Source organism: Mesoplodon mirus (assembly GCF_964341445.2).
Source record: "Mesoplodon mirus genome assembly, chromosome: 1".
Lineage (NCBI taxonomy): Eukaryota > Metazoa > Chordata > Mammalia > Artiodactyla > Ziphiidae > Mesoplodon > Mesoplodon mirus.
This window is the reverse complement of record NC_138976.1, coordinates 77,753,212-77,777,755: the sequence shown is the minus strand read 5'-3', so window position 1 is coordinate 77,777,755 and position 24,544 is coordinate 77,753,212. Positions and strand designations below refer to the sequence as shown.

The 24,544-nt window shown below is 37.4% G+C and overlaps 1 protein-coding gene across 5 annotated transcripts in view; it reads right to left on the bottom strand.

The window, feature by feature from the left end:
- The window catches only part of MAMDC2 (MAM domain containing 2), a gene marked incomplete at its 5' end in the record, with an annotated part of 443,561 nt that overhangs the window by 399,745 nt on the left and 19,272 nt on the right, over positions 1–24,544 (bottom strand). For 3 of the 5 annotated variants that reach the window (XM_082633490.1, XM_082633489.1, XM_082633491.1), the window contains one exon: positions 8,695–8,864. The exons of 1 other annotated variant lie outside the window; for it this stretch is intronic. In XM_082633490.1, coding sequence (XP_082489616.1) covers positions 8,695–8,705 — 11 coding nt within the window. Of the gene's footprint in view, positions 1–689; positions 767–8,694; positions 8,865–24,544 lie in introns of those variants that run through there. One more of the 5 variants, XM_082633488.1, reaches the window with a different exon arrangement.

Sequence of the window (24,544 nt, the reverse complement as noted above, 5' to 3'; positions counted from 1 at the left end):
TTGGGGAAGTTTCTTTTTACCATTCATCATCTGTTGCCACCACACCTTCTGCTTACAAGTTATGTAAATTTGACTAAAAGGGAGCAAGAGAACACCCCTCAAACCATAAAATATGTCTTTTCTATACAGCTTTTCTAAATCAGAAAGAGGAGCAGAATTGTTTAGCAAATCAGCTAAAAAGTTTGAGGATGAAAAAGGCTTGGCTGGTTCCACTTTCAGCTGTTCTCAACCTTTCTGAGCACGAATTTCTTCCTCTGAAAAACGAGGGAGGGAATGGGATCGTGGAGGGGGCTGAGAAGGACACAAGAATCAGAGGTCCCTTCAGGCTGTAATGGCTGAAAGACTCAACCTCTAGGTACAGTTTAGGGCTCTGGGGCATTCACATTTAATATGTTATGACAATACAAACTCATCACATTATTGTTTTGTAAGTTATATGCAAGAAGGAGATTTCAAAAGATTATCTACAGCATTGCCGTCAGGAAATCTTGTGCTTATTCCACTTTTGAGTTTCCAAGAAAAGAATATTTAGCACATCAGAATTCTCCTCCCCAACCTCAGCTGAGCACCTTAAGGGCATTAATGAACTTAATCATGGCCATCCCTCGGACCTAGCATAGCGCTTAGTATATACATACCATATATACATACCATCAGTGAACTAATGAATGAATATTATGTTTGATTACCTTAGATTTATCTGGGCTTCCATAAATTACAGAAGTTTCTTACTTTAAGAAGGCCACATTACACAACAAATTCAAACCTAAAAACACAAATTAAGAGATATTTCACATTACAAATAGATTTTCTAGTTCACAAAAGATTTATTATGGCAGTCCTATAAATAGTGAAGTGCTCTTCTGGATCAGGTTTCAGAAATTTGATTACACACAACTACTAAGTGCTTTTTTGTGGCCTGTGGTACCCAGTGTGGGCACCTGTGGTATGCTTAGGCCCCTAATTTACTGACAGCTACAGTTAAGCCATGTTTTTTAGAACCAAATAAATAGTCCACTGTCACCAGCTTAGTGCTAGTAGAGCGCTGACAGCTATTTTAGCCCTTTTCTTCTTGAAAGAATGAAAAGAAAAATAGAAATTAAAAGGGTAAACAAGATCCAAGTTAAGCTCAATTCTGTCCAATCAAAGCATACACACTGCTGTCACTCCAAAATTATTACCACCATACTATCTTTTGGTTTATTTTATTTTATTTAAGCTTAAAGTGTATTTATTTTACTTATGCTTTAAGTGATAGCAACATAATATATGTGCAACCAAGATGTCAGGTCTCTGTAGCCAATGTGACTCAGAGCCAAGCCCTTTCTCTGGTGCTGCTGAGATTTAAAAGCTCTTTAGCACACCAAGTAGCAATATAGTATGAAAACAAACAAAACAAACATAATTTGTTATTTTAGAGTTCCTTAAGCCAAGCTGACAGCCTTTTGAAGTCTAAGAAAATGCTTTTTTCCTCTTTATATCAGCTCTTTCCTCTTTACTCTTTCCTCTTTATATCAGCTTTATAAACTTTATTGTCTTCTGTGCCTACTAAATACTTTTCAACATCCTCGAGTTGAGATGTAGGAAATTAACTCTCTGATACCCTCAAGTTCAGACATATTGTATTCTCTTTCTATACACCAGTACACTCTGTGGAATTTTTCGTTCCAATTCCGTCCTTACCAGTAATAGAACAGTATTTATTGCAGAGGGGTTTTGTGAGAATTACATAAGATGATAAATATATTGAAAGCAGAAGGAATAGTTCCTAATACATGCTCAGCCCTCAATTAAATTTCAATTACTAATACTATTACTACATCCCAACTTGGTCCTTATCATTTTGGAAAAGTATTCTAAAATGTGCTTGTTGTTTGTGTAGAGTTTCCTAACTATACTTCACTGTTCTTCAAGCTTTGTCTGTCTACAAGGTCTATTTAATGAATATCTTTTTATCATATTTTAATATGAAATTTAATAGTCTGAATCAGAAAAATGTTGGCAAGATATTTTGATGTTACCAGTGATAACAATGGTTTCGTATTCATATGGAATCTTTTTAAGACCATTAATAAGCTTTATTCTTTATAAAATCACTGATCCTCAACATACTTGAGTTATTCCTATTATCCTCAAGCTTCATCAAACCAATGTAGTGTAGGGCTTAATGCAATGCCTTCTATTATATTAATCTCTTTTCACCATAACATCCTTGGGGTTAGAAAATCACAGCTCAGGTGGCTGAAACAGGACCTTTCTGTAAGATAATTGCAGGCAGACCAACTCGGGAAGTGGGAATCCCTGCATCTGAGCCTACTCTAGTATATTTCTTTATTAGCTTTATCAGATCCTTAAAGAGGTTGCCAAGAAGACCTGACGAGAACAGCAAACCTAAAACAGATGTAACCCACCCAGATGTAAATGCCTACAGAGGTTAACCTCTTTACCATCTCCTTTCCTTCCTGTCTTAATAGTCTACTCAGTTCTTGGAAAAGCCCCTGCTCAGGACCTTCCAAAGTCACCATCATTGTATCCTCTCCCAGCATTAAAATTCTTCTACCAAATGTCATGCAATTATCTGAGAGAAAAATTTTAATTATGTAAGAAAATTAATTTATACTATCTCCATGTTGAATCTAGTTTAAGTCTATTGAAAACTTGTATTTAAATTGTATAAAACTTAGAAGCTTAAAACTGAGTATTTATGTCCTAATCAAGGGTTGCAGAGTAATTCTTTAGTTCCCCAGAAATAAGGACCTCCATATATACATATAGGGGCCCACTTTCAAATATTTTTTATAAAAAAGTTAAGAGTTCACCAGTTTGTCAAAATGAATGAGAGGTGTCTGGTCCTCCCTGCTCCCTCTGTCCCCCCTATCTCCTGACCTTTCTCCCACCTCTCCCTTCTTCTTTTCCTTTTCCCCACTTTTCCTCCACTTATCCCTTCCTCTTCCATCTCTACTCATCTTCTTTCCTTCTTTCCTCTCCTCTCTTTCTGCCTTCCCTCTCCCTGTTTCCTGTTCCTCTTCTTCCTTCTGTGAGAAGCGGTATGGATTTTAGAATCAGAATCTACTGCTGAGCACCCAAGACAATCTGGTACAATTCAGTTACATGAAAAATATGAAAGAAAAATAGTAAAACCTAGAAATCAGGGCCAAAGTTTATATGAATAAGCTCATGTTTAACGACCCAGGAACTCTCAAAGGAATCAACACCAATGAAAGCTTCAATCTTCTTTCCTTTCCTTTAACTATTCATAACTACCAACAGTCTTTTCTAGAAGAATTTAACCTTGAGTATGATTCCTCTGTGCTTCTAATTTGTATTGCAAACATATTAGGCATTGACCTGCCCTCAAACCATTATTAACTAGTATTGATTAAGTCCTGTCATGCAACAGGCATTACTTCTGGAACTGCAACTCTCAGCGTGGGGATTAATTTATTAAATATTCAATGTATAGTATTATATAATGCAGCATTTCCTTTATTTTTTAAAGGTCTTTATTGAATTATAATTGCTTTACAATGTTGTGTTAGTTTCTGCTGTATAACAAAGTGAATCAGCTATATGTATACATATATCCCCATATCCCCTCCCTCTTGCGTCTTCCTCCCACCCTCCCTATCCCAACCCTCTAGGTGGTCACAAGGCACTGAGCTGATGACCCTGTGCTATGCAACTGCTTCCCACTAGCTATCTATTTTACTTCTGGTAGTGTCTATATGTCAATGCTACTCTCTCACTTCATCCCAGCTTACCCTTCCCCCTCCTCGTGTCCTCAAGTCCATTCTCTACATCTGTGTCTTTATTCCTGTCCTGCTCCTAGGTTCATCGGAACCATGTTTTTTTTTTTGGTTTTTTTTAGATTCCATATACAGGTGTTAGCATACAGTATTTGTTTTTTTCTTTCTGACTTACTTCACTCTGTATGACAGACTCTAGGTCCATCTACCTCCCTACAAATAGCTCAATTTCGTTTCTTTTTATGGCTGAGTAGTATTCCATTGTATATATGTGCTACATCTTCTTTATCCATTCATCTGTCGATGGACACTTAGGTTGCTTCCATGTCTTGGCTACTGTAAATAGTGCCGCAGTGAACATTGTGGTACATGTCTCTTTTTGAATTATGCTTTTCTCAGGGTATATGCCCAGTAGTGGGATTGCTGGGTCATATGGTAGTTCTATTTTTAGTTTTCCAAGGAACCTCCATACTGTTCTCCATAGTGGCTGTATCAATTTACATTCCCACCAATAGTGCAAAGCATTCCCTTTTCTCCACACCCTCTCCAGCATCTATTCTTTGGGGATTTTTTGATGATGACCATTCTGACTGGTGTGAGGTGATACCTCACTGTAGTTTTGATTTGCATTTCTCTAATGATTAGTGATGTTGAGCATCCTTTAATGTGTTTGTTGGCCAGCTGTATATCTTCTTTGGAGAAATGTCTATTTAGGTCTTCTGTCCATTTTTGAATTGGGTTGTTTGTTTTCTTGATATTGAGCTGCATGAACTGCTTGTATATTTTGGAAAGTAACCCTTTGTCAGTTGCTTTGTTTGCAAGTATTTTCTCCCATTCTGAGGGTTGTCTTTTCATCTTGTTTACAGTTTCCTCTGCTGTGCAAAAGCTTTTAAGTTTCATTAGGTCCCATTTGTTTATTTTTGTTTTTATTTTCATTACTCTAGGAGGTTGGTCAAAAAAGATCTTGCTGCCGTTATATCAAAGAGTGTTTTTCCTATGTTTTCCTCTAAGGGTTTTATAGTGTCTGGTCTCACATTTAGGACTTTAATCCATTTTGAGTTTGTTTTTCTGTATGGTGTTAGGTAGTGTTCTAATTTCATTCTTTTACATGTAGCTGTCCAGTTTTCCCAGCACCGTTTATTGAAGAGGCTGTCTTTTCTCCATTGTATGTTCCTGCCTCCTTTGTCATAAATTAGGTGACCATATGTGTGTGGGTTTATCTCTAGGCTTTCTATCCTGTACCATTGATCTATATTTCTGTTATTGTGCTAGTACCTACCATACTGTCTTGATTCCTGTAGCTTTGTAGTATAGTTTGAAGTTGGGGAGCCTGATTCCTCCAGCTCCATTTTCCTTTCTGAAGATTGCTTTGGCTATTTGGGACCTTTTGTGTTTCCATACAAATTGTAAAATTTTTTGTTCTAATTCTGTGAAGAATGCCATTGGTAATTTGATAGTGATTGCATTGAATCTGAAGATTGCTTTGGGTAGTAGAGTCATTTTCACAATATTGATTCTTCCAAGCCTAGAACATGGTATATTTCTCCATCTGTTTATGTCATCTTTGATTTCTTTCATCAGTGTCTTACAGTTTTCTGAGTACAGGTTTTTGCCCCCTTAGGTAACTTTATTCCTAGGTATTTTATTCTTTTTGTTGTGATGCTAAATGTGATTGTTTCCTTAATTTCTCTTTCTGATCTTTCATTGTTAGTGTATAGGAATGCAAGAGATTTCTGTGCATTAATTTTTTATCCTGCTACTTTACCAAGTTCATTGATTAGCTCTAGTAGTTTTCTGGCGGCATCTTTAGGATACTCTATGTATAGTATCATGTCATCTGCAAACAGTGACAGTTTTACTTCTTCTTTTCCAGTTTGGATTCCTTTTATTTCTTTTTCTTCTCTGATTGCCATGGCTAGGACTTCCTTATTGAACTATGTTGAATAAGAGTGGCGAGAGTGGACATTCTTGTCTTGCTCCTGATCTTAGTGGAAATGCTTTCAGTTTTTCACCATTGAGAATGATGTTGGCTGTGGGTTTTTCATATATGGCCTTTATTATGTTGAGGTAGGTTCCCTCTATGCCCATTTTCTGGAGAGTCTTTGTCATAAATGGGTGTTGAATTTTGTCAAAAGCTTCTTCTGCATCTATTGAGATGAACATATGGTTTTTATTCCTTAATTTGTTAATGTGGTGTACCACATTGATTGATTTGCATATATTGAAGAATCCTTGCATCCATGAGATAAATCCTATTTGATCATGGTGTATAATCCTTATAATGTGTTGTTGGATTCCGTTTGCTAGTATTTTGTTGAGGATTTTTGTACCTATATTCATCAGTGATATTGGCCTGTAATTTTGTTTTTTGTGATATCTTTGTCTGGTTTTGGTATCAGGGTGATGGTGGCCTCGTAGGACAAATTTGGGATTGTTCCTCCCTCTGCAATTTTTCGAAAGAGTTTGAGAGGACACGTGTTAGCTCTTCTCTAAATGTTTGATAGAATTTGCCTGTGAAGCCATCTGGTCCTGGACTTTTGTTTGTTGGAAGATTTTAAATTACAATTTCAATTTCATTACTTGTGATAGGTCTGTTTATATTTTCTAATTCTTCCTGGTTCAGTCTTGGAAAATTGTACCTTTCCAAGAATTTGTCCATTTCTTCGAGGTTGTCTATTTTATTGGCATATAGTTGCTTGTAGTAGTCTCTTATAATCCTTTGTATTTCTGTGGTGTCAGTTGTAATTTCTCCTTTTTCATTTTAATTTTATTGATTTGAGTCCTCTCCCTTTTTTCTTGATGTATCTGGCTAAAGGTTTATCAATTTTGTTTATCTTCTCAAAGAACCAACTTTTAAGTTTATTGATATTTGATATTGTTTTCTTCATTTCTATTTCATTTATTTCTGCTCTGATCTTTATGCTTTCTTTCCTTCTACTGACTTTGGGTTTTCTTTGTTCTTCTTTCTCTAGTTGCTGTAGGTGTAACGTTAGATAATTTATTTGTGATTTTTCTTGTTTCTTGAGGTGAGATTGAATTGCTATAAACTTCCCTCTTAGAACTGTTTTTGCTGTGTCCCATAGGTTTTGGGTTGTTGTGTTTTCATTGTCATTTGTTTCTATGTATTTTTTAATTTCCTCTTTGATTTCTTCAGTGATCTCTTGGTTATCTAGTAGTGCACTGTTTAGCCTCCATGTATTTCTGTTTTTTACAGTTCTTTTTTTTTTTCCTGTAGTTGATTTCTAATCTCATAGTGTTGTGGTCAGAAAAGATGCTTCATACAATTTCAATTTTCTTAAAATTTACTGAGGCAAATTTACCCAAGATGTGATCTATCCTGCAGAATGTTCCATGCGCACTTGAGAAGAAAGTGTATTCTGTCACTTTTGGGTGGAATGTCCTATAAATACCAACTGAATCTATCTGGTCTATTATGTCATATAAAGCTTGTGTTTCCTTATTTATTTTCTGTTTGGATGATCTGTCCATTGGTGTAAGTGGGATGTTAAAGTCCCCCACTATTATTGTGTTACTGTTGATTCCCCCTTTTATGGTTGTTAGCATTTGCCTTATGTATTGAGGTGTTGCTATGTTGGGTGCATAAATATTTATAATTGTTATATCTACTTCTTGGACTGATCCCTTGATCATTATGTAGTGTCCTTCCTTATCTCTTGCAACAGTCTTTATTTTAAAGTCTATTTTATCTGATATGAATATTGCTACTCCAGCTTTCTTTTTACTTCCATTTGCATGGAATATCTTTTTCCATCCCCTCAGTTTCAGTCTGTATGTGTCTCTCGGTCCAGGGTGGGTCTCTTGTAGAGAGCATATCGATGGGTCTTATTTTTGTATCCATTCAGCCAGTCTGTGTCTTTTGGTTGGGTCATTTAATCCATTTACGTTTAAGGTAATTATTGATATGTATGTTCCTATTACCATTTTCTTAATTATTTTAGGTTTCTTTTTGTGGGGCTTCTTCTTCCCTTGTGTTTCCTGCCTAGAGAAGTTCCTTTAGCATTTGTTACAAAGGTGCTCTGGTGGTGCTGAATTCTCGTAGCTTTTGCTTGTCTGTAAAGCTTTTGATTTCTCTGTCAAATCTGAATGAGAGCCTTGCTGGGTAGAGTAATGTTGGTTGTAGGTTTTTCCCTTTCATCACTTTAAATAATCATGCCACTCCCTTCTGGCCTGCAGAATATTTTAAATGTAATCATATAGCTCATGCTGTGTCATCTCTTCTCTATTGTCTGTTCTATTTAGTTTAAGATGAACTAAATTTCTATTTCTGAGTGAACCTTATCATTATTCTTGAACAATGTGTCATATTTTCTCCCACTGTAGATATGCATGAGGAGAATATTTTGTGTAAAAATTAACTGCCTTTTATTCTTGACACATTATGAGGACTATTTTGGAAGTAAAATATATTAACGATTACTCTTATTTACCAATTCGAAAGTTTTCTTCAATACTGTGACACAAAATTTCCTTCCATTATAGTCAGAATGTGGGATAAATGTTTCTTCCAGATGGGTATCATTTCTTATTTTTTATCTAAATGTATAAGAGTCATGGAATAAACATGCCTAGAATCTGGGCTCATAGGAAGGGAGAGTAAAGGTTATTTGGTACAGCATCTTAGTCAAAATAGAAATGCACTCCTGGCCTCTAAACTACTGCTGAGAATAGTTATCTTACCTCCACATAAGCTCAGAGTCTAGAGCACATACTTCACAAAGGCGGCCCATTCCAATACTGTACAAGTATAATCATAGGTTCTATCTTATGCTGAGCTAATGTGAACCTCCTTGCTTGATGCACCTGTTGTTTCTGCTTCTTGAAAATGAAAGATAAGCCTTATTTCTCTCGAGCACAAGATCCTTTCAGAGATTTGAAGAGTTATAACATGGCTTCTCTTTTCCCAGGTAAACAAAGTAAACAAACTTACCTGTTCTTCATCTTTATTATGGCTGAACCTCTGGATGTACATCACTTTGATCATGATCTCCTTACAAAAGTGTTCTCAGAATAGAGCACAATATTTTACTTCCACCAGTGCTGAGTACAGTGGAGCTACTGTGTCCCATACATTTGATTCTGTGCTTTTATTAGCACAACCTAAGCAGGAAAGAAAGTAAGTAAGAGAGGATATGAAAAAGGAAGGGAAAGAGAGAGGGAGGGAGGGAGGAAGAGACAGAAAATAGGTGAACTGAAACCAGATCAGGGGGAAATAAACAAATTCAAAATATAAGTATGTCCCAAGGCTAATCCTAGGATCAGAACTACCATCTGGAGACAAAGCTTTTGGATCTCTGGCAAGGTTGGAAAGCTTATAGCAAGCCTCCTGCATGAAGCCTAGGGCGTTTAAAACAACAATTGGAGGAATCTATGAAAATACAAATCCTCTCTGAGGTAAACTATCCCCAATTTAGACTCTCAGGATTCCCCCAGATTAAATTCAACAAATGTGAGCTCACAAAAAGTACTGGCAAATAAAGAAAGAAATAAGCTAGGATGAGCAAAAACAACAAAGAACAGATTTAGCTCCCCTACCACTTCCTAAATAAGATATTCAAATTATTAGATGCAGCATGTGAGATAACTCTGAATGGAAATTCTAAAGAAACAAATCTCGGAATCAGAAAACAATTTGATTAAGGGATAAATCACTCTCAAAAATAGAGAAACTTTCAATGTGAACATGGATGCATTAATCAGTAGTTTCCCCCTCTCATCATGGAAATCTTATGAAAGCCAAAAGTATGTGGAAAACAAAAATTTTAACTTTGTTAAAATCAAGAGAGAGACTACAAAATATTTATAAAGGCTTCTTAGCCTTTAGGATTCACAAGGTAGTAAGTGCAGAAGGATCTAAGAGCAGCATGATAGGCAGAATCCTAAAATCTATGCTCCCCTTCACCCCAACCAAGATTTCCTGCACTAATCTGGGTACGAATATGATGAATCCAATATTACATCTCTGATTATGTTATATTACATAGCAAATGGGATTTTGTAGATGCAATTTAAAGTACTAATCAGTTGATTTTGGGTTAACCAAAAGGGAGATTATCCAGGTGAACTTAATCTAATCACACGAGCCCTTTGAAAGCAGAGAGTTTTCTCTGTCCATTGGCAGAAGGGAAACTCAGAGAGATCTAAAACAGAAGGATTCAAGGCATTGTTGTTAGTTTCGAAGATGGAGGAGCCATTTAAAGGATGGGAGAGTGGCCTCTAGGAGCTATAAGAGTGGTCCACATCTGACAGCTAGTAGGAAAATGGACACTCCAGTCCTACAATTGTAGGGAAGTGAGTTCTGCCAACAACCAGAATAAGCTTGGAAGTGATTTCTTTCCCCGATACTCCATAAAGAGCCCAGAACAGCTGACACCTGATCTTGGACATGTGAAACCCTCTTTAGAGAACCAGTGAAGTCTGCCCAGACTTCTGACCTATAGAACTGTGAGCTATTATATGAGTGTTGTCTTAAGCCATTAAATTTGTGGTAATTTGTTATTCAGCAATAGAAAACTAAAATAAGTGATATTTCATAAACTTCTACTAAAAAATGCCCAAAGATGATGAGCCACATCTTGATGTACAGAAAGTATCCCTAATGAGCAGCAGGTGGATTGGGAAGGTGAAGTGAATGGTGTCAGATGGCCCTATCAGTCATATGACTGATGACTGACATTAAGTAGAAGAAGAGGTCTGAAAAAAGTCTGCTAGTTTATACTCTCCAATGAGCCTAGTTCTTATAATCTTTGTTAAAAGAGGATATTTTGATTGCTATTTTCATCAATGTAAAATTGTGTCCTTCATTCCATTTTAATTATTTTGACTTTGAATTACAGTTGTTTGAGATTAATATTGCAACATCTACTCTGTGGTTATTTGTATTTTCCTGGTGCATCTTACCATACTTTTTTTTTTTTTTTTGCGGTATGCGGGCCTCTCACTGTTGTGGCCTCTCCCGTTGCGGAGCACAGGCTCCGGACGCGCAGGCTCAGCGGCCATGGCTCACGGGCCTAGCCGCTCCGTGGCATGTGGGTTCTTCCCGGACCAGGGCACGAACCCGTGTCCCCTGCATTGGCAGGCGGACTCTCAACCACTGCGCCACCAGGGAAGCCCCTCACCTTACTTTTTATTCTTAGTCATCTAGCATCATTTAGGATGGGGTTCATTTATAGATAGAAAATAGTTAATCTTTCCTTTTCACAAAGGAAATTTAAACCATATTCTTTGTCATAACTTATTTTTTGTCTAGTTATATTATCTTTTTTCTTTTCAATATTTTCTTGCTTTTCTTTTATTTCTGTCTACTCTATGGAGTATGCTTTATTTGCTACTATATTTTCCATTGTCTTCAAAAGTAAAACTACTTCTTTTAATTTTACTAGTGGTTCTTATGAAGCTCTTCCAACGTATTCTTTAACTTGCACTTCTTTATGTTTCAAGATCAGGAATAAAATATTACGCCTTGATAATATATAAGATGACAGTGCTCAGAACAAGGTATGCCGTCATCAAATGCTTATTCGATTAGATTGAGTTGAAATTAGTTTGTTCTTCAATCCCACTTGAAATTACTTGATACATGGGATTCATACAACATCTCAGACAGCTGGGGTGGGGGAAGTTTAAGTAATACGGCCTCTGGTAATGCAAGCAGAAATGTTTCTAAATGAATGGTACGAAAACACTGTCAAAGTTTCATTATTGTTACTACACATTGTTAGCCATTGAAGTGCTATATTTTTAAATGTATGTATAAAAATAAGTTCAGTAATTGACAATTAATCTCTCTTCCTGTTCAAACAAAACCCAAGGGAGAAAGATTGCTTCATTTACTTTTCAGTGTCTTTTGCTTCCTTCCAATCTAAACTCCCATGCCAAGGACGTAGCAGTACCTCTACAAATCCCAGAAAGAGTCTCTGAGCACCTGCATGTGGTATCCTGTCCAAGAGCGATTTAGCTGTCAGAATATATCATTAAATCCTTCAGCAAGTTGCCCAACTTATCATTACAGCTCCATGAGTAGCTTTATCTGATGACACAGTCCTAAATCACTTAAACCTGAGAGACACCAGGGGAGAGCTATTGCAAAGGCTTACACAATGGTTGCATTAAGGTTTGTGGATGAAACATGATGGCCATGAAGGTGTTTTGGGAGAACAACCAGTCATCACTTCTGTTGGCTTTCCATTTCTTGTTCATATTACTTTTCTAATTTCAGGATAAGCTTTACAGCTGATCTAAGGGTTTGTTAGCATGACTACCAGAGGCATCTGGCAAAGTGACCCCATTCTGGCTCTGCATTGCTAAATTTAAGAATATACTAGGATCGGGACTTCCCTGGTGGTCCAGCAGTTAAGACTCCACGATCCCAATGCAGGGGGCCCAGGTTCGATCCCTGGTCGGATCCCAAATACTGCAACTAAGAGTTTGCATGCTGCAACTAAAGATCCCACATGTCACAACTAAAGATCCTGCATACGACAATGAACATCTTACGTGCGCCCCTAAGACCTGGCACAGACAAATAAATAAATAAATAAATAAATAAATAAATAAATAAATATTAAAAAAAAAAAGACAGAGGGAGCTCCACCCACCACCAGTCCCTCCAATCAAGCCTCTTAGATAGCCTCATCCACCAGAGGGCAGACAGCAGAAGCAAGAAGAACTACAATCCTGCAGCCTGTAGGGGAAAAAAGCCACATTCACAGAAAGACAGAGAAAATGAAAAGGCAGAGAGCTATGTACCAGATGAAGGAACAAGATAAAACCCCAGAAAAACAACTAAATGAAGTGGAGATAGGCAACCTTCCAGAAAAAGAATTCAGAATAATGATAGTGAAGATGATCCAGGACCTCGGAAAAAAAAATGGAGGCAAAGATCAAGAAGATGCAAGGAATGTTTAACAAAGACCTAGAAGAATTAAAGAACAAACAAACAGAGATGAACAATACAATAACTGAAATGAAAAATACACTAAAAGGAAACAATAGCAGAATAACTGAGGCAGAAGAATGGATAAGTGACCTGGAAGACAGAATGGTGGAATTCACTGCTGCGGAATAGAATAAAGAAAAAAGAATGAAAAGAAATGAGGACAGCCTAAGAGACCTCTGGGACAATATTAAATGCAACAATATTTGCATTATAGGGGTCCCAGAAGGAGAAGAGAGAGAGAAAGGACCCAAAAAAAGATTTGAAGAGATTATAGTCAAAAACTTCCCTAACATGGAAAAGGAAATAGCCACCCAAGTCCAGGAAGCACAGCGAGTCCCATATAGGATAAACCCAAGGAGAAACACACCGGGACACATAGTAATCAAATTGGCAAAAATTGAAGGCAAAGAGCAATTATTGAAAGCAGCAAGGGAAAAACGAAAAATAACATACAAGGGAACTCCCATAAGGTTAACAGCTGATTTCTCAGCAGAAACTCTACAAGCCAGAAGGGAGTGGCATGATATACGTAAAGTGATGAAAGGGAAGAACCTACAACCAAGATTACTCTACCCGGCAAGGATCTCATTCAGATTCGATGGAGAAATCAAAAGCTTTACAGACAAGCAAAAGGTAAGAGAATTTAGCACCACCAAACCAGCTCTACAGCAAATGCTAAAGGAACTTCTCTAAGTGGGAAACACAAGAGAAGAAAACGACCTACAAAAACAAACGCAAAACAATTAAGAAAATGGTCACTGCAACATACATATCAATAATTACCTTAAATGTGAATGGACTAAATGCTCCAACCAAAAGACACAGGCTTGCTGAATGGATACAAAAACAAGACCCATCTATATGCTGTCTACAAGAGACCCACTTCAGACCTAGGGACACATACATACTGAAAGTGAGGGGATGGAAAAGATATTCTGTGCAAATGGAAATCAAAAGAAAGCTGGAGCAGCTATACTCATATCAGATAAAATAGACTTTAAAATAAAGAATCTTACAAGAGACAAGGAAGGACACTATATAATGATCAAAGGATCAATCCAAGAAGAAAATATAACAATTATAAATATATATGCATCCAACATAAGAGCACCTCAATACATAAGGCAAATGCTAACAGCTCTAAAAGAGGAAATCGACAGTAACACAATAATAGTGGAGGACTTTAACATCTCACTTACACCAATGGACAGATTATCCAAAATGGAACTAAATAAGGAAACAGAAGCTTTAAATGACACAACAGACCAGAGAGAGTTAACTGATATTTATAGGACATTCCATCCAAAAACAGCAGATTACACTTTCTTCTCAAGTGCGCATGGAGCATTCTCCAGGATAGATCACATCTTGGGTCACAAATAAAGCCACGGTAAATTTAAGAAAATTAAAATCATAGCAAGCGTCTTTTCTGACCACAATGCTATGAGATTAGAATTGAATTACAGGGGAAAAAAAGGAAAAAACACAAACACATGGAGGTTAAACAGTACATTACTAAATAACCAAGAGATCACTGAGGAAATCAAAAAGTACCTAGAGACAAATGACAATGAAAACACGATGATCCAAAACCTATGGGATGCAGCAAAAGCAGTTCTAAGAGGGAAGTTTATAGCTATACAAGCCTACCTCAAGAAACAAGAAAAATCTCCAATAAACAATCTAACCTTACACCTAAAGGAAATAGAGAAAGAAGAACAAACAAAACCCAAAGTTAGCAGAAGGAAAGAAATCATAAAGATCAGAGCAGAAATAAATGAAATAGAAACAAAGAAAACAATAGCAAAAACAATAAAACTAAAAGCTGGTTCTTTGAGAAGATAAACAAAATAGATAAACCATTAGCCAGACTCATCAAGAAAAAGAGGGAGAGGACTCAAATCAATAAGATTAGAAATGAAAAAGGAGAAGTTACAACAGACACCACAGAAATACAAAGTATCCTAAGAGACTACTACAAGCGACTCTGTGCCAATAAAATGGACAACCTGGAAGAAATGGACAAATTCTTAGAAAGGTATAACCTTCCAAGACTGAACCAGGAAGAAATAGAAAATATGAACAGACCAATCACAAATAATGAAATAGAAACTGTGATTAAAAATCTTCCAACAGGGGGCTTCCCTGGTGGCGCAGTGGTTGAGAGTCTGCCTGCCGATGCAGGGGACGCGGGTCCGTGCTCCGTCCGGGAGGATCCCACATGCCGCGGAGCGGCTGGGCCCGTGAGCCATGGCCGCTGAGCCTGCGTGTCCAGAGCCTGTGCTCCACAGCGGGAGAGCCCACAGCAGTGAGAGGCACACGTACCGCAAAAAAAAAAAAAAAAAAAAAAAAATCTTCCAACAACCAAAAGTCCAGGACTAGATGGCTTCACAAGTGAATTCTATCAAACATTTAGAGAAGAGCTAACACCCATCCTTCTCAAACTCTTCCAAAAAATTGCAGAGGAAGAATACTCTCAATCTCATTCTATGAGGCCACCATCACCCTGATACCAAAAGCAGATAAAGATAGTATAAAAAAAGAAAATTACAGACCAATATCACTGATGAATATAGAATCAAAAATCCTCAACAAAATACGAGCAAACAGAATCCAACAACACCTGAAAAGGATCATACACCTTGATCAAGTGGGATTTATCCCAGGGATGCAAGGATTCTTCAATATACACAAATCAATCAATGTGATACACCATATTAACAAATGAAGAAGAAAAACCATATGATCATCTCAATAGATGCAGAAAAAGCTTCTGACAAAATTCAACAACCATTTATGATAAAAACTCTCCAGTAAGTGGGCATAGAGGGAAACTACCTCAACATAATAAAGGCCATATACGACAAACCCACAGCAAACATCATTCTCAATGGTGAAAAACTGAAAGCACTTCGTGTAAGATCAGGAACGAGACAAGGATGTCCACTCTCACCACTATTATTCAACATAGTTTTGGAAGTCCTAGCCATGGCAATCAGAGAAGAAAAAGAAATAAAAGCAATCCAAATTAGAAAAGAAGAAGTAAAACTGTCACTGTTTGCAGATGACATGAAACTATACATAAAGAATCCTAAAGACACCACCAGAAAATTACTAGAGCTAATCAATGAATTTGGTAAAGTTGTAGGATACAAAATTAATGCACAGAAATCTCTTGCATTCCTATACACTAATGATGAAAAATCTGAAAGGGAAATTATGGAAACACTCCCATTTAGCATTGCAACAAAAAGAATAAAATACCTAGGAATAAACCTACCTAGGCAGAGAAAAGACCCGTATGCAGAAAACTATAAGACACTGATGAAAGAAATCAAAGATGACATAAACAGATGGAGAGATATACCATGTTCTTGGATTGGAAGAATCAACATTGTGAAAATGATTCTACTACCCAAAGCAATCTACAGATTCAATGCAATCCCTATCAAATTACCAATGGCATTTTTTATGGAACTAGAACAAATCATCTTAAAATTTGTATGGAGACACAAAAGACCCCGAATGGCCAAAACAGTCTTGAAGGAAAAAAATGGAGCTGGAGGAATCAGACTCCCTGACTTCAGACTGCACTACAAAGCTACAGTAGTCAAGACAATATGGTACTGGCACAAAAACAGAAACATAGATCAATGGAACAAGATAGCAAGCCCAGAGATAAACCCACACACCTATGGTCAACTAATCTATGACAAAGGAGACAAGGATATACATGGAGAAAAGATAGTCTCTTCAATAAGTGGTTCTGGGAAAACTGGACAGCTACATGTAGAAGAATGAAATTAGAATACTCCCTAACACCCTACACAAAAATAAAGTCAAAATGGTCTCGAGACGTAAATGTAAGACTGGACACTATAAAACTCTTAGAGGAAAACATAGGAAGAACACTCTTTGACATAAATCACAGCAAGATCTTTTTTGATCCACCTCCTAGAGTAATGGAAATAAAAACAAAAATAAACAAATGGGATCTAATGAAACGTCAAAGCTTTTGCACAGCAAAGGAAACCATACACAAGACGAAAAGACAACCCTCAGAATGGGAGAAAATATTTGCAAACAAATCAATGGACAAAGGATTAATCTCCAAAATATATAAATAGTCATGCAACTCAATATTAAAGAAACAAACAACCCAATCCAAAAATGGGCCAAAGACCTAAATAGACATTTCTCCAAAGAAGACATACAGATGGCCAAGAAGCACATGAAAAGCTGCTCGACATCACTAATTATTAGAGAAATGCAAATCAAAACTACAGTGAGGTATCACCTCACACCTGTTAGAATGGGCATCATCAGAAAATCTACAAACAACAAATGCTGGAGAGGGTGTGGAGAAAAGGGAACCCTCTTGCAGTGTTGGTGGGAATGTAAATTGATACAGTCACTATGGAGAACAGTATGGAGGTTCCTTAAAAAACTAAAAATAGAATTACCATATGACCCAGCAATCCCACTACTGGGCATATACCCAGAGAAAAGCGTAATTAAAAAAGACACATGCACCCCAATGTTCATTGCAGCACTATTTACAATAGCCAGGTTATGGAAGCAACCTAAATGCCCATCGACAGACGAATGGATAAAGAAGAAGTGGTACATATATACAATGGAATATTACTCAGCCATAAAAAGGAACGAAATTGAATCATTTATTGAGACATGGATGGATCTAAAGACTGTCATACAGAGTGAAGTAAGTCAGAAAGAGAAAAACAAATATCATATATTAACACATGTATGTGGAGCCTAGAAAAATGGTACAGATGAACTGGTTTGCAGGGCAGAAGTTGATACACATATGTAGAGAACAAACGTATGGACACCAAGGGGAGAAATCCACGGTGGGGTGGGGATGGTGGTAGGCTGAATTGCGCAATTGGGATTGACATGTATACACTGATGTGTATAAAACTGATGACTAGGGGCTTTCCTGGTGGCGCAGTGGTTAAGAGTCCGCCTGCCGATGCAGTGGACACGGGTTCGTTCCCCGGTCCGGGAAGATCCCACATGCCGCGGAGTGGCTGGGCCCATTAGCCATGGCTGCTGAGCCTGTGTGTCCGGAGCCTGTGCTCCGCAACGGGAGAGGCCCCAACAGTGAGAGGCCCATGTACGGCAAAAAAAAAAAAAAAAAAAAAATGATGACTAATAGGAACCTGCAGTATAAAAAACAAAACAAAACAAACAAACAAAAAAAGAATATACTAGGATCAGGATGCAATAGTTTGCATGCACCAAGAGTGATGAATAGGGCTGTTTAGGCTTAGGTTCACTGTACTGTACTGTACTGTACCGCCTCCTATAATCATACTGTGTTCTGTATTGAGAGGTTTAATGTAAAAATAACAATGACCAAATCATATATAAAAATAGATCTCTGACCCACAACCTGCAACAACTTGGCCAGGAAATCAACCAGTCCCAGGAAGCCAGCTTGCTATAAGTCAGACTTGCAGGAAGTCCAACTTCTATCTCCGGTGATGGTCCAGGAAGCCAAACAGTAACCCCTGTAAACAACTGATTTCAAATGGCCAGGACTTGATTAATAACTGACAGCTTTACTAATATTTGTCCCCAGCCTGCCTACAGCTTCCTCATGCCAACAGCTTCCAATCAAGGTATACATGAAACCTTCTCTTTTTTCCGCTCCTCTGCCTGCCTTTGAGTCTCTGCTAAAACACAAGTGACAGTGGCTGACTCCCTTACTATAGCAAGCTCTGAATAAATAGCCTTTGCTTGCTTTCATTTGGTTAGTCTTCATTTATTTCCACAGTGTAAATCTGAGTTTAAAGAGGTGCTCCTGGCTCCAAAGAAGTGGTTCCCAGCACATATCCAGGCAGTCTACCTAGAGAACTGATCCAGTCTTGTGTACTTAAGTCTAGATGCAAAGTGAAGACTACTAAGAATAATATTACTCTTATTCAGATGTTATTATGTGTAACTATGCACCCAGTGGTGAGGATTTCAGAAGCAGGAACCCCCATCTGTCCTGAAATATGTTGCTGACCTCTGCGATGTGTATCATGATTGTGCTGATTTCCTTTTATATTTACTTTAGATAATTAAACCCTGCTTGATCTACCCAAGGAGCATGTATCTGGTCTTTCCATCAGTCTGAGCTTACAATGATCATGCACATTCTGCTTCTCAGATTAGATAGGTAGGGCTTGTATATTTTGGAGAGGAATATAAAGATTTTTGTCTTCTGTCCAAGGCTAGAATTTATAGATAACTGCTAATGGTAGTATTTCTTAACCTAGAGCCAGGTACCATTTGGGGAAGAAAGGGCAATAAAGGCAGAGAGAGCAGCATAAGAAAGGTGAGGAGGCAGGAACACATAGAGCAATGTTGTACATCTCAGGAGCCTCCAAAATATGCCATATGGTTTACATCAAACTTCAAATGCAGACTTCCAACTTCTACAAGCTGAGGGAATAGGGGAAGGAAATACTCTGAAGCAAACTTCGCCATGAGGGGAGTTTTTTTAACACCATTTATTTCTGGGTTCTCTTGCACTAAGAGGACAAGCAACATCTATAGCCAAATATAGAGTTAAAAATTTAACAACTAACTTTCTCTTTTAACTCATGCATTAAATCAAATAATGTACACATGCTGTTTCTCTCTGTTAACTATGCTGATAAGTGCTATATTGTTTGAATAGTTCTTCTTGAGTCACAGGTGCATAGGACCAAGCAGTCAGCAGAAAAACAGTCAGCACATCTTGACTGGAAGCAGACAACCGTAATGGCCACGAATCACGGAAATATCAAAAGGAGTGGTGCCAGCCCAGAGAGGTCTCAGTCATGCAGTCCTGCCAACCCCACCCTCAAAATTCTCCTTAAATAGACCTACCCTCTTTCAGAGAGTAGGACACTAATGTTAGCCTGTTGCCCTCCTCATTTGCTGGCAAATTACTAAATTTCTCTTTCCTTTATCCTCAAAACTTTGTCCTCGTTATTCTCATTCGGCATCAGGGACAGGGACGGAATTTTCAGTTTTATATCCAGGTAGGTGCCACTAAACTCCCAAGACATTCCCATCTGCTGTTCTCCTTCATTCTCACTGCACAAGGATCACCATCACATTTGACTCTAAGTGGGACTGTGACACAGTCCAGATGTTCATTTTCAATCATTTGAGACCTAAATATGTCAACAAATATTTTCAAAGGGAACATTAGGGAAAACAATTATGTGTTAAATATGAATGTCTACTTCTCTCTTTGCATTGCCAATTCCCTCTCTGGTATTAATCACAGTTGCTAATATTCATGTCATCATCTGTAATAGAGATCCCACTTCTGTCGATTTGCAACATATCATTCAAGTAGCAGCAATTTTCTTCTTTTAACCTCAAGATTTTTCTATCCTATATATATGCATCATAGAAAATAAGAAAGAGAAATGAAAGAAGGAAAGAAATATTTGAGGGAAGGAGGGAGGGAGGCAGTTTTTAGTACTGCTTGATTAAATGGCTCAATAAAATCATTCTTCTTCTCTCTACTTTGCCCTCAGCATTACAAGATAGCTGAAGCAGTTCTGGGCTGAACATCCCAGCAAGACCAGAACCAGAAATAAAAATGGATCATATCTCCTTGTGTCTCCTTCCTAGGAAGAGGAACTCTTTCTCAGGAGCCCAATAGCAAACTTCCCTCAGGTCTCACTGGCTGGAAATGGGTGACATGCCCTCTCCTAAACCAGTCACTGATAAGAAGAATGGGACTACCAGAAAGACTCTATAGCTAAACCTTAAGCCTATCTGGATTCTATCCTAGAGTAAACATAAGGATTCTGTCAGTAAAAAAAAAAAAAAAAAAAAGTTAAGGTGAGATGAATCTTGGTAAGAAATCAGTGGTATCTGATAATACGGAGTATTAACATTAAAAAAAGAACTTAGAAAAATTTTTTGATGAAGAGTTATTATTTAAAATTGCATTTATTTGACTACTAGTTTGCTTTAACATTTTCTCATATGTTCTGCTCTCTATTCTATCTTTTTAAACTCCTTTGGGAGGGCACAGCCCTTTTTGGTGGCAGTAAAACAGAAGAGAAAAAGGAAAGGAATCCAATCTGCAGACTGACATCAATATTAAAATCTCAAGGTAGTTTACAAGAACCATCACGTCAGAAGTCTCTTTATAGTTGCCAAATCCACGAGTTTCATCCAAGCACTGCTGACTGCTCAGTAGAACAGGTGAGGCAATATGAATCCACAAAACATTATTTGCACTAACCATATCTTCATTGGCAGGTTGATGCCAATAGGACTAAGAAGTTTCTTAAGTTTTGCTAACAGCTCAATACTACTCCCTTGTAATTTCCTATTATAACATGTTCTAGACCTCTCCCAAACTTGTGCCTAGAACTTCCCTAAAAGTAGAACAAGTTAGAGCACACATAGCTTCAACCCCAGTTACCCTTTGGCTTATTTTATTATGGGTTTTCTATTATAATATCATTAACTTAGGGAGTAACTGATGCCACTGATAGTAGAACCCACACAGTATATTCTAATTAGACTATTAGCTCCATTAATTTGAACTCCATTTCAACAATAAATCCTCTGCAATGTCTCCTTATCTTAACCCATTTTCTGCTAACATTTCCATGTTACTAGTTAAGTACGTTTAAATTATAATAACTAAATAATAATACATTTCCTTCTTTTGAAAAGATTTACCTTTTGAACAATAATAACATGTTCATTGGACAGTTATTGGTTTGCTTATCATTTGCTGATTTTTATATGGGCTATTTATATATTAAGAATATTGACTATATGTCTTTTTCTTATTTTACTTTTGTCTTTCAAACTTGATTAATGTGATTATATATATACATATATCATCTATCAATCTTGTTTCTTTATGTTTTCTGACTTGGGTAACATGTTTAGGAAGACTTTCCACTATGAGATCAGGTATATCCACCTTTCTTTTCAAAGATCTTAAGCCTTGGGGCTTCCCTGGTGGCGCAGTGGTTGAGAGTCCACCTGCCGATGTAGGGGACACGGGTTCATGCCCTGGTCCGGGAAGATCCCACATGCTGAGGAGCGGCCGGGCCGTGAGCCATGGCCGTTGAGCCTGCGTGTCCAGAGCCTGTGCTCCGCAATGGGAGAGGCCACACAGTGAGAGGCCCGTGTACTGCAAAAAAAAAAAAAAAAAAAAAAAAAAATCTTAAGCCTTCTGATTTTGCAGTAAATGCCAGACTTTATTTATGTGTATAATTATATATTTAGCTAATGAAAACCTTTCAAATACCAACAAGAAAATTATTTGGTACGATACATTTAAATTGTAATAATAAATGAGGTCTTCCATGCACGGCATTGTCCTATTGATACTGTTCCTTTCTTTCACATTCATTTGCTCTCCCTGGATGACAACATCATCACTCACAAGTACTGTATCCACACCAATGACCACTAAGTCCAGGTTTCCAGGTCAACATATAAAGGAATTCCCCCAGCCCATGAGAAGTAGGAGAACATTAGAGTTAGGAGGAAAGAATTGAGACTCAGGGGCAAAAGGATTGAAGGAAAGGTGACTGTTGTGAATGATGAGCTAGCTCTGTCATTCAGAAGCAAGGGGTTAGCTCTGTTTCATTAATCTTCTATTTGTTCTGGCCAAGGTCAAAGTGATTCCAGCCAGTCTGCCATAGCAAAAAATATATATATATATTATTTAGAATCAGAAAATAAAGAATTGTGGGAAGGCTGAAGAAGGAAAATATTATTCATGACTTTTTCTCACAATGTGCATTGGTGGGAAAACCAGCAATCAGGGATCTCATAATAACTAAAGAATACACACCTACTTAACTGCCATAATTACAATTCATGAACTGAAAGGGAGGAAAGAGGTTTTCAAGAGTCTTTTCCCTCTGAGTATATGTCTTAAATATCTATTTTTTACATAAAGTGATTGGTACACTGATATTATTTTAAAAACTATTTTCTATTCAAAATTAAAACCTACAAATCAAAATAGAGAGATCAGTTAGGCTTAATTTTCCAGAGATAAATCAATGAAATTCTTCAACTATTCTTACATGGTACTCTGAGGGTTTTCATAGAAATTAATTTAAAAGTGAGAGAATTCAGGATACAGATGTTTGAGGTTATTTTGTTTTTACTGAATTACTGACTAAACTGATTGGTTTAATATTCCATATGTTCTATGAGGGGAGGCACAGGGGAAACGTTATTGACAATTTAAACTTAAGAAAATAGACACCTCAAAAAGGTTGAAAAGGCTGGACTAAGGACACATAGCTAGAAAGGGGCAGAATCAGGACTGGAAAATCAGGTTTTCAGATTCTAATCTTGGTGTTATTTCTACTCTACATTTCTTTTACTATAAAATCCTTATTTTATAGGATTTTTATACTAAGGCAATAATAAATAATCTGACTTTTAGCAATTTTAATGGCTTAGTGATACTGGAGCACTAAGAAATAAGGTTGAGGATATGAGAAGATCAAAGAAGAAATAAGTTGCCATCATACCCTTTCATTTAATCAGTATGGCTTTGAACCAAAGAGAAAAGAGGAAGGACCGTGTAAAAAGCTGGTGTGTGACATTCAAAATTCTAGAATTAGCTATCCTCGATTTTAAAAAGAAAAAAAACCCAAACTTCTAACCATTCTCTTAGAGGAAGGCTCAACAGAAGAACATGGGCTCTGTCACAAAGCTGATCTGGGTTCAAGATCTAGCTCTGCCACTAACTCATTATGTGCCTTTGGGTTAAGCTGATTTTCTAAGCCCTATTTTCCTCATCTAGACAATGGAGAAAAATAAAGCAGCTACCTTATAGGGTTGTTAAGGATTAAATGCAATATATGTAAAGCATTTAACACAGTGCCAGGCACAAGGTAAACACAGTAATGATCCCTTGTTTTGGTTTAGTCACACTAAAGAGTACAGATAGTTCCATGAGGCTGCTCCATGATGGCAGGGGAAAGGCTCAGCTCAAGAACCTGGAATCCCATTCCTTTCTACTTCCTTGATCTTGGATCAGAGAGTAAACTCAGAAGTTTTATCCATGGTGATCACAGAATTTGGCAACAGAGGGAAGTCTGACTTAATTTGCTGTTTAATCTTGAATACAGTAATTTCATCTCATTTCTTACCTGTGAATTGAGGATACTGATAAGATCTCAATGAGTTGTTTTGAGGGCTACATAGAGGGAAAAGAGATGGTATTTTTGCATAAAACATGGGTTATAATTATTTACCTGCAGACATATGAGTGGTATTACTATCAGCAGAGCCTCCTTCTCCTACTATTACTACAATTTTTCAAGGCTCATTTACCTGACAGCCATCTCCTCTTCCCAGGGCAGTTCTAGGCTTGTTTATTATGACCAAAACAGACTTGTTCATTGGATATAATCACCCGGGATTCTGAAATGCCATGGTGGCTCCTGCTTTATGCATTAACCAGACCATTACAGTTACTGAGTAGCAGCACCAGTTCACAATCTGTGAACGCTTAAAGGTTATAAGATCCACTTCTCATCTCTCTCTTCAATCCAAGCACAGAGTCTAACACTGAGAATTAAGTCCAGAAACAGTAGGTTGGTTCAGATTATAGAAGGCTTTTGTATCATAAACAAAAATCTGGCTTTTTCTTTGGTGGTTGGTAAAGAGTAGCTGAAAGCTTTAAGCACAGAAATGACATGGTCATTTTTGTGTATTAGAAAAATCACTTTGGAAGTTGTGTGGAGGTTAGCAGGAGGCTTGGTCTGGAGGTATGACCTGCATAATCAATACCATCAAGAGAAGAGGAAATATGCTAAGAATTCTGCCTAAT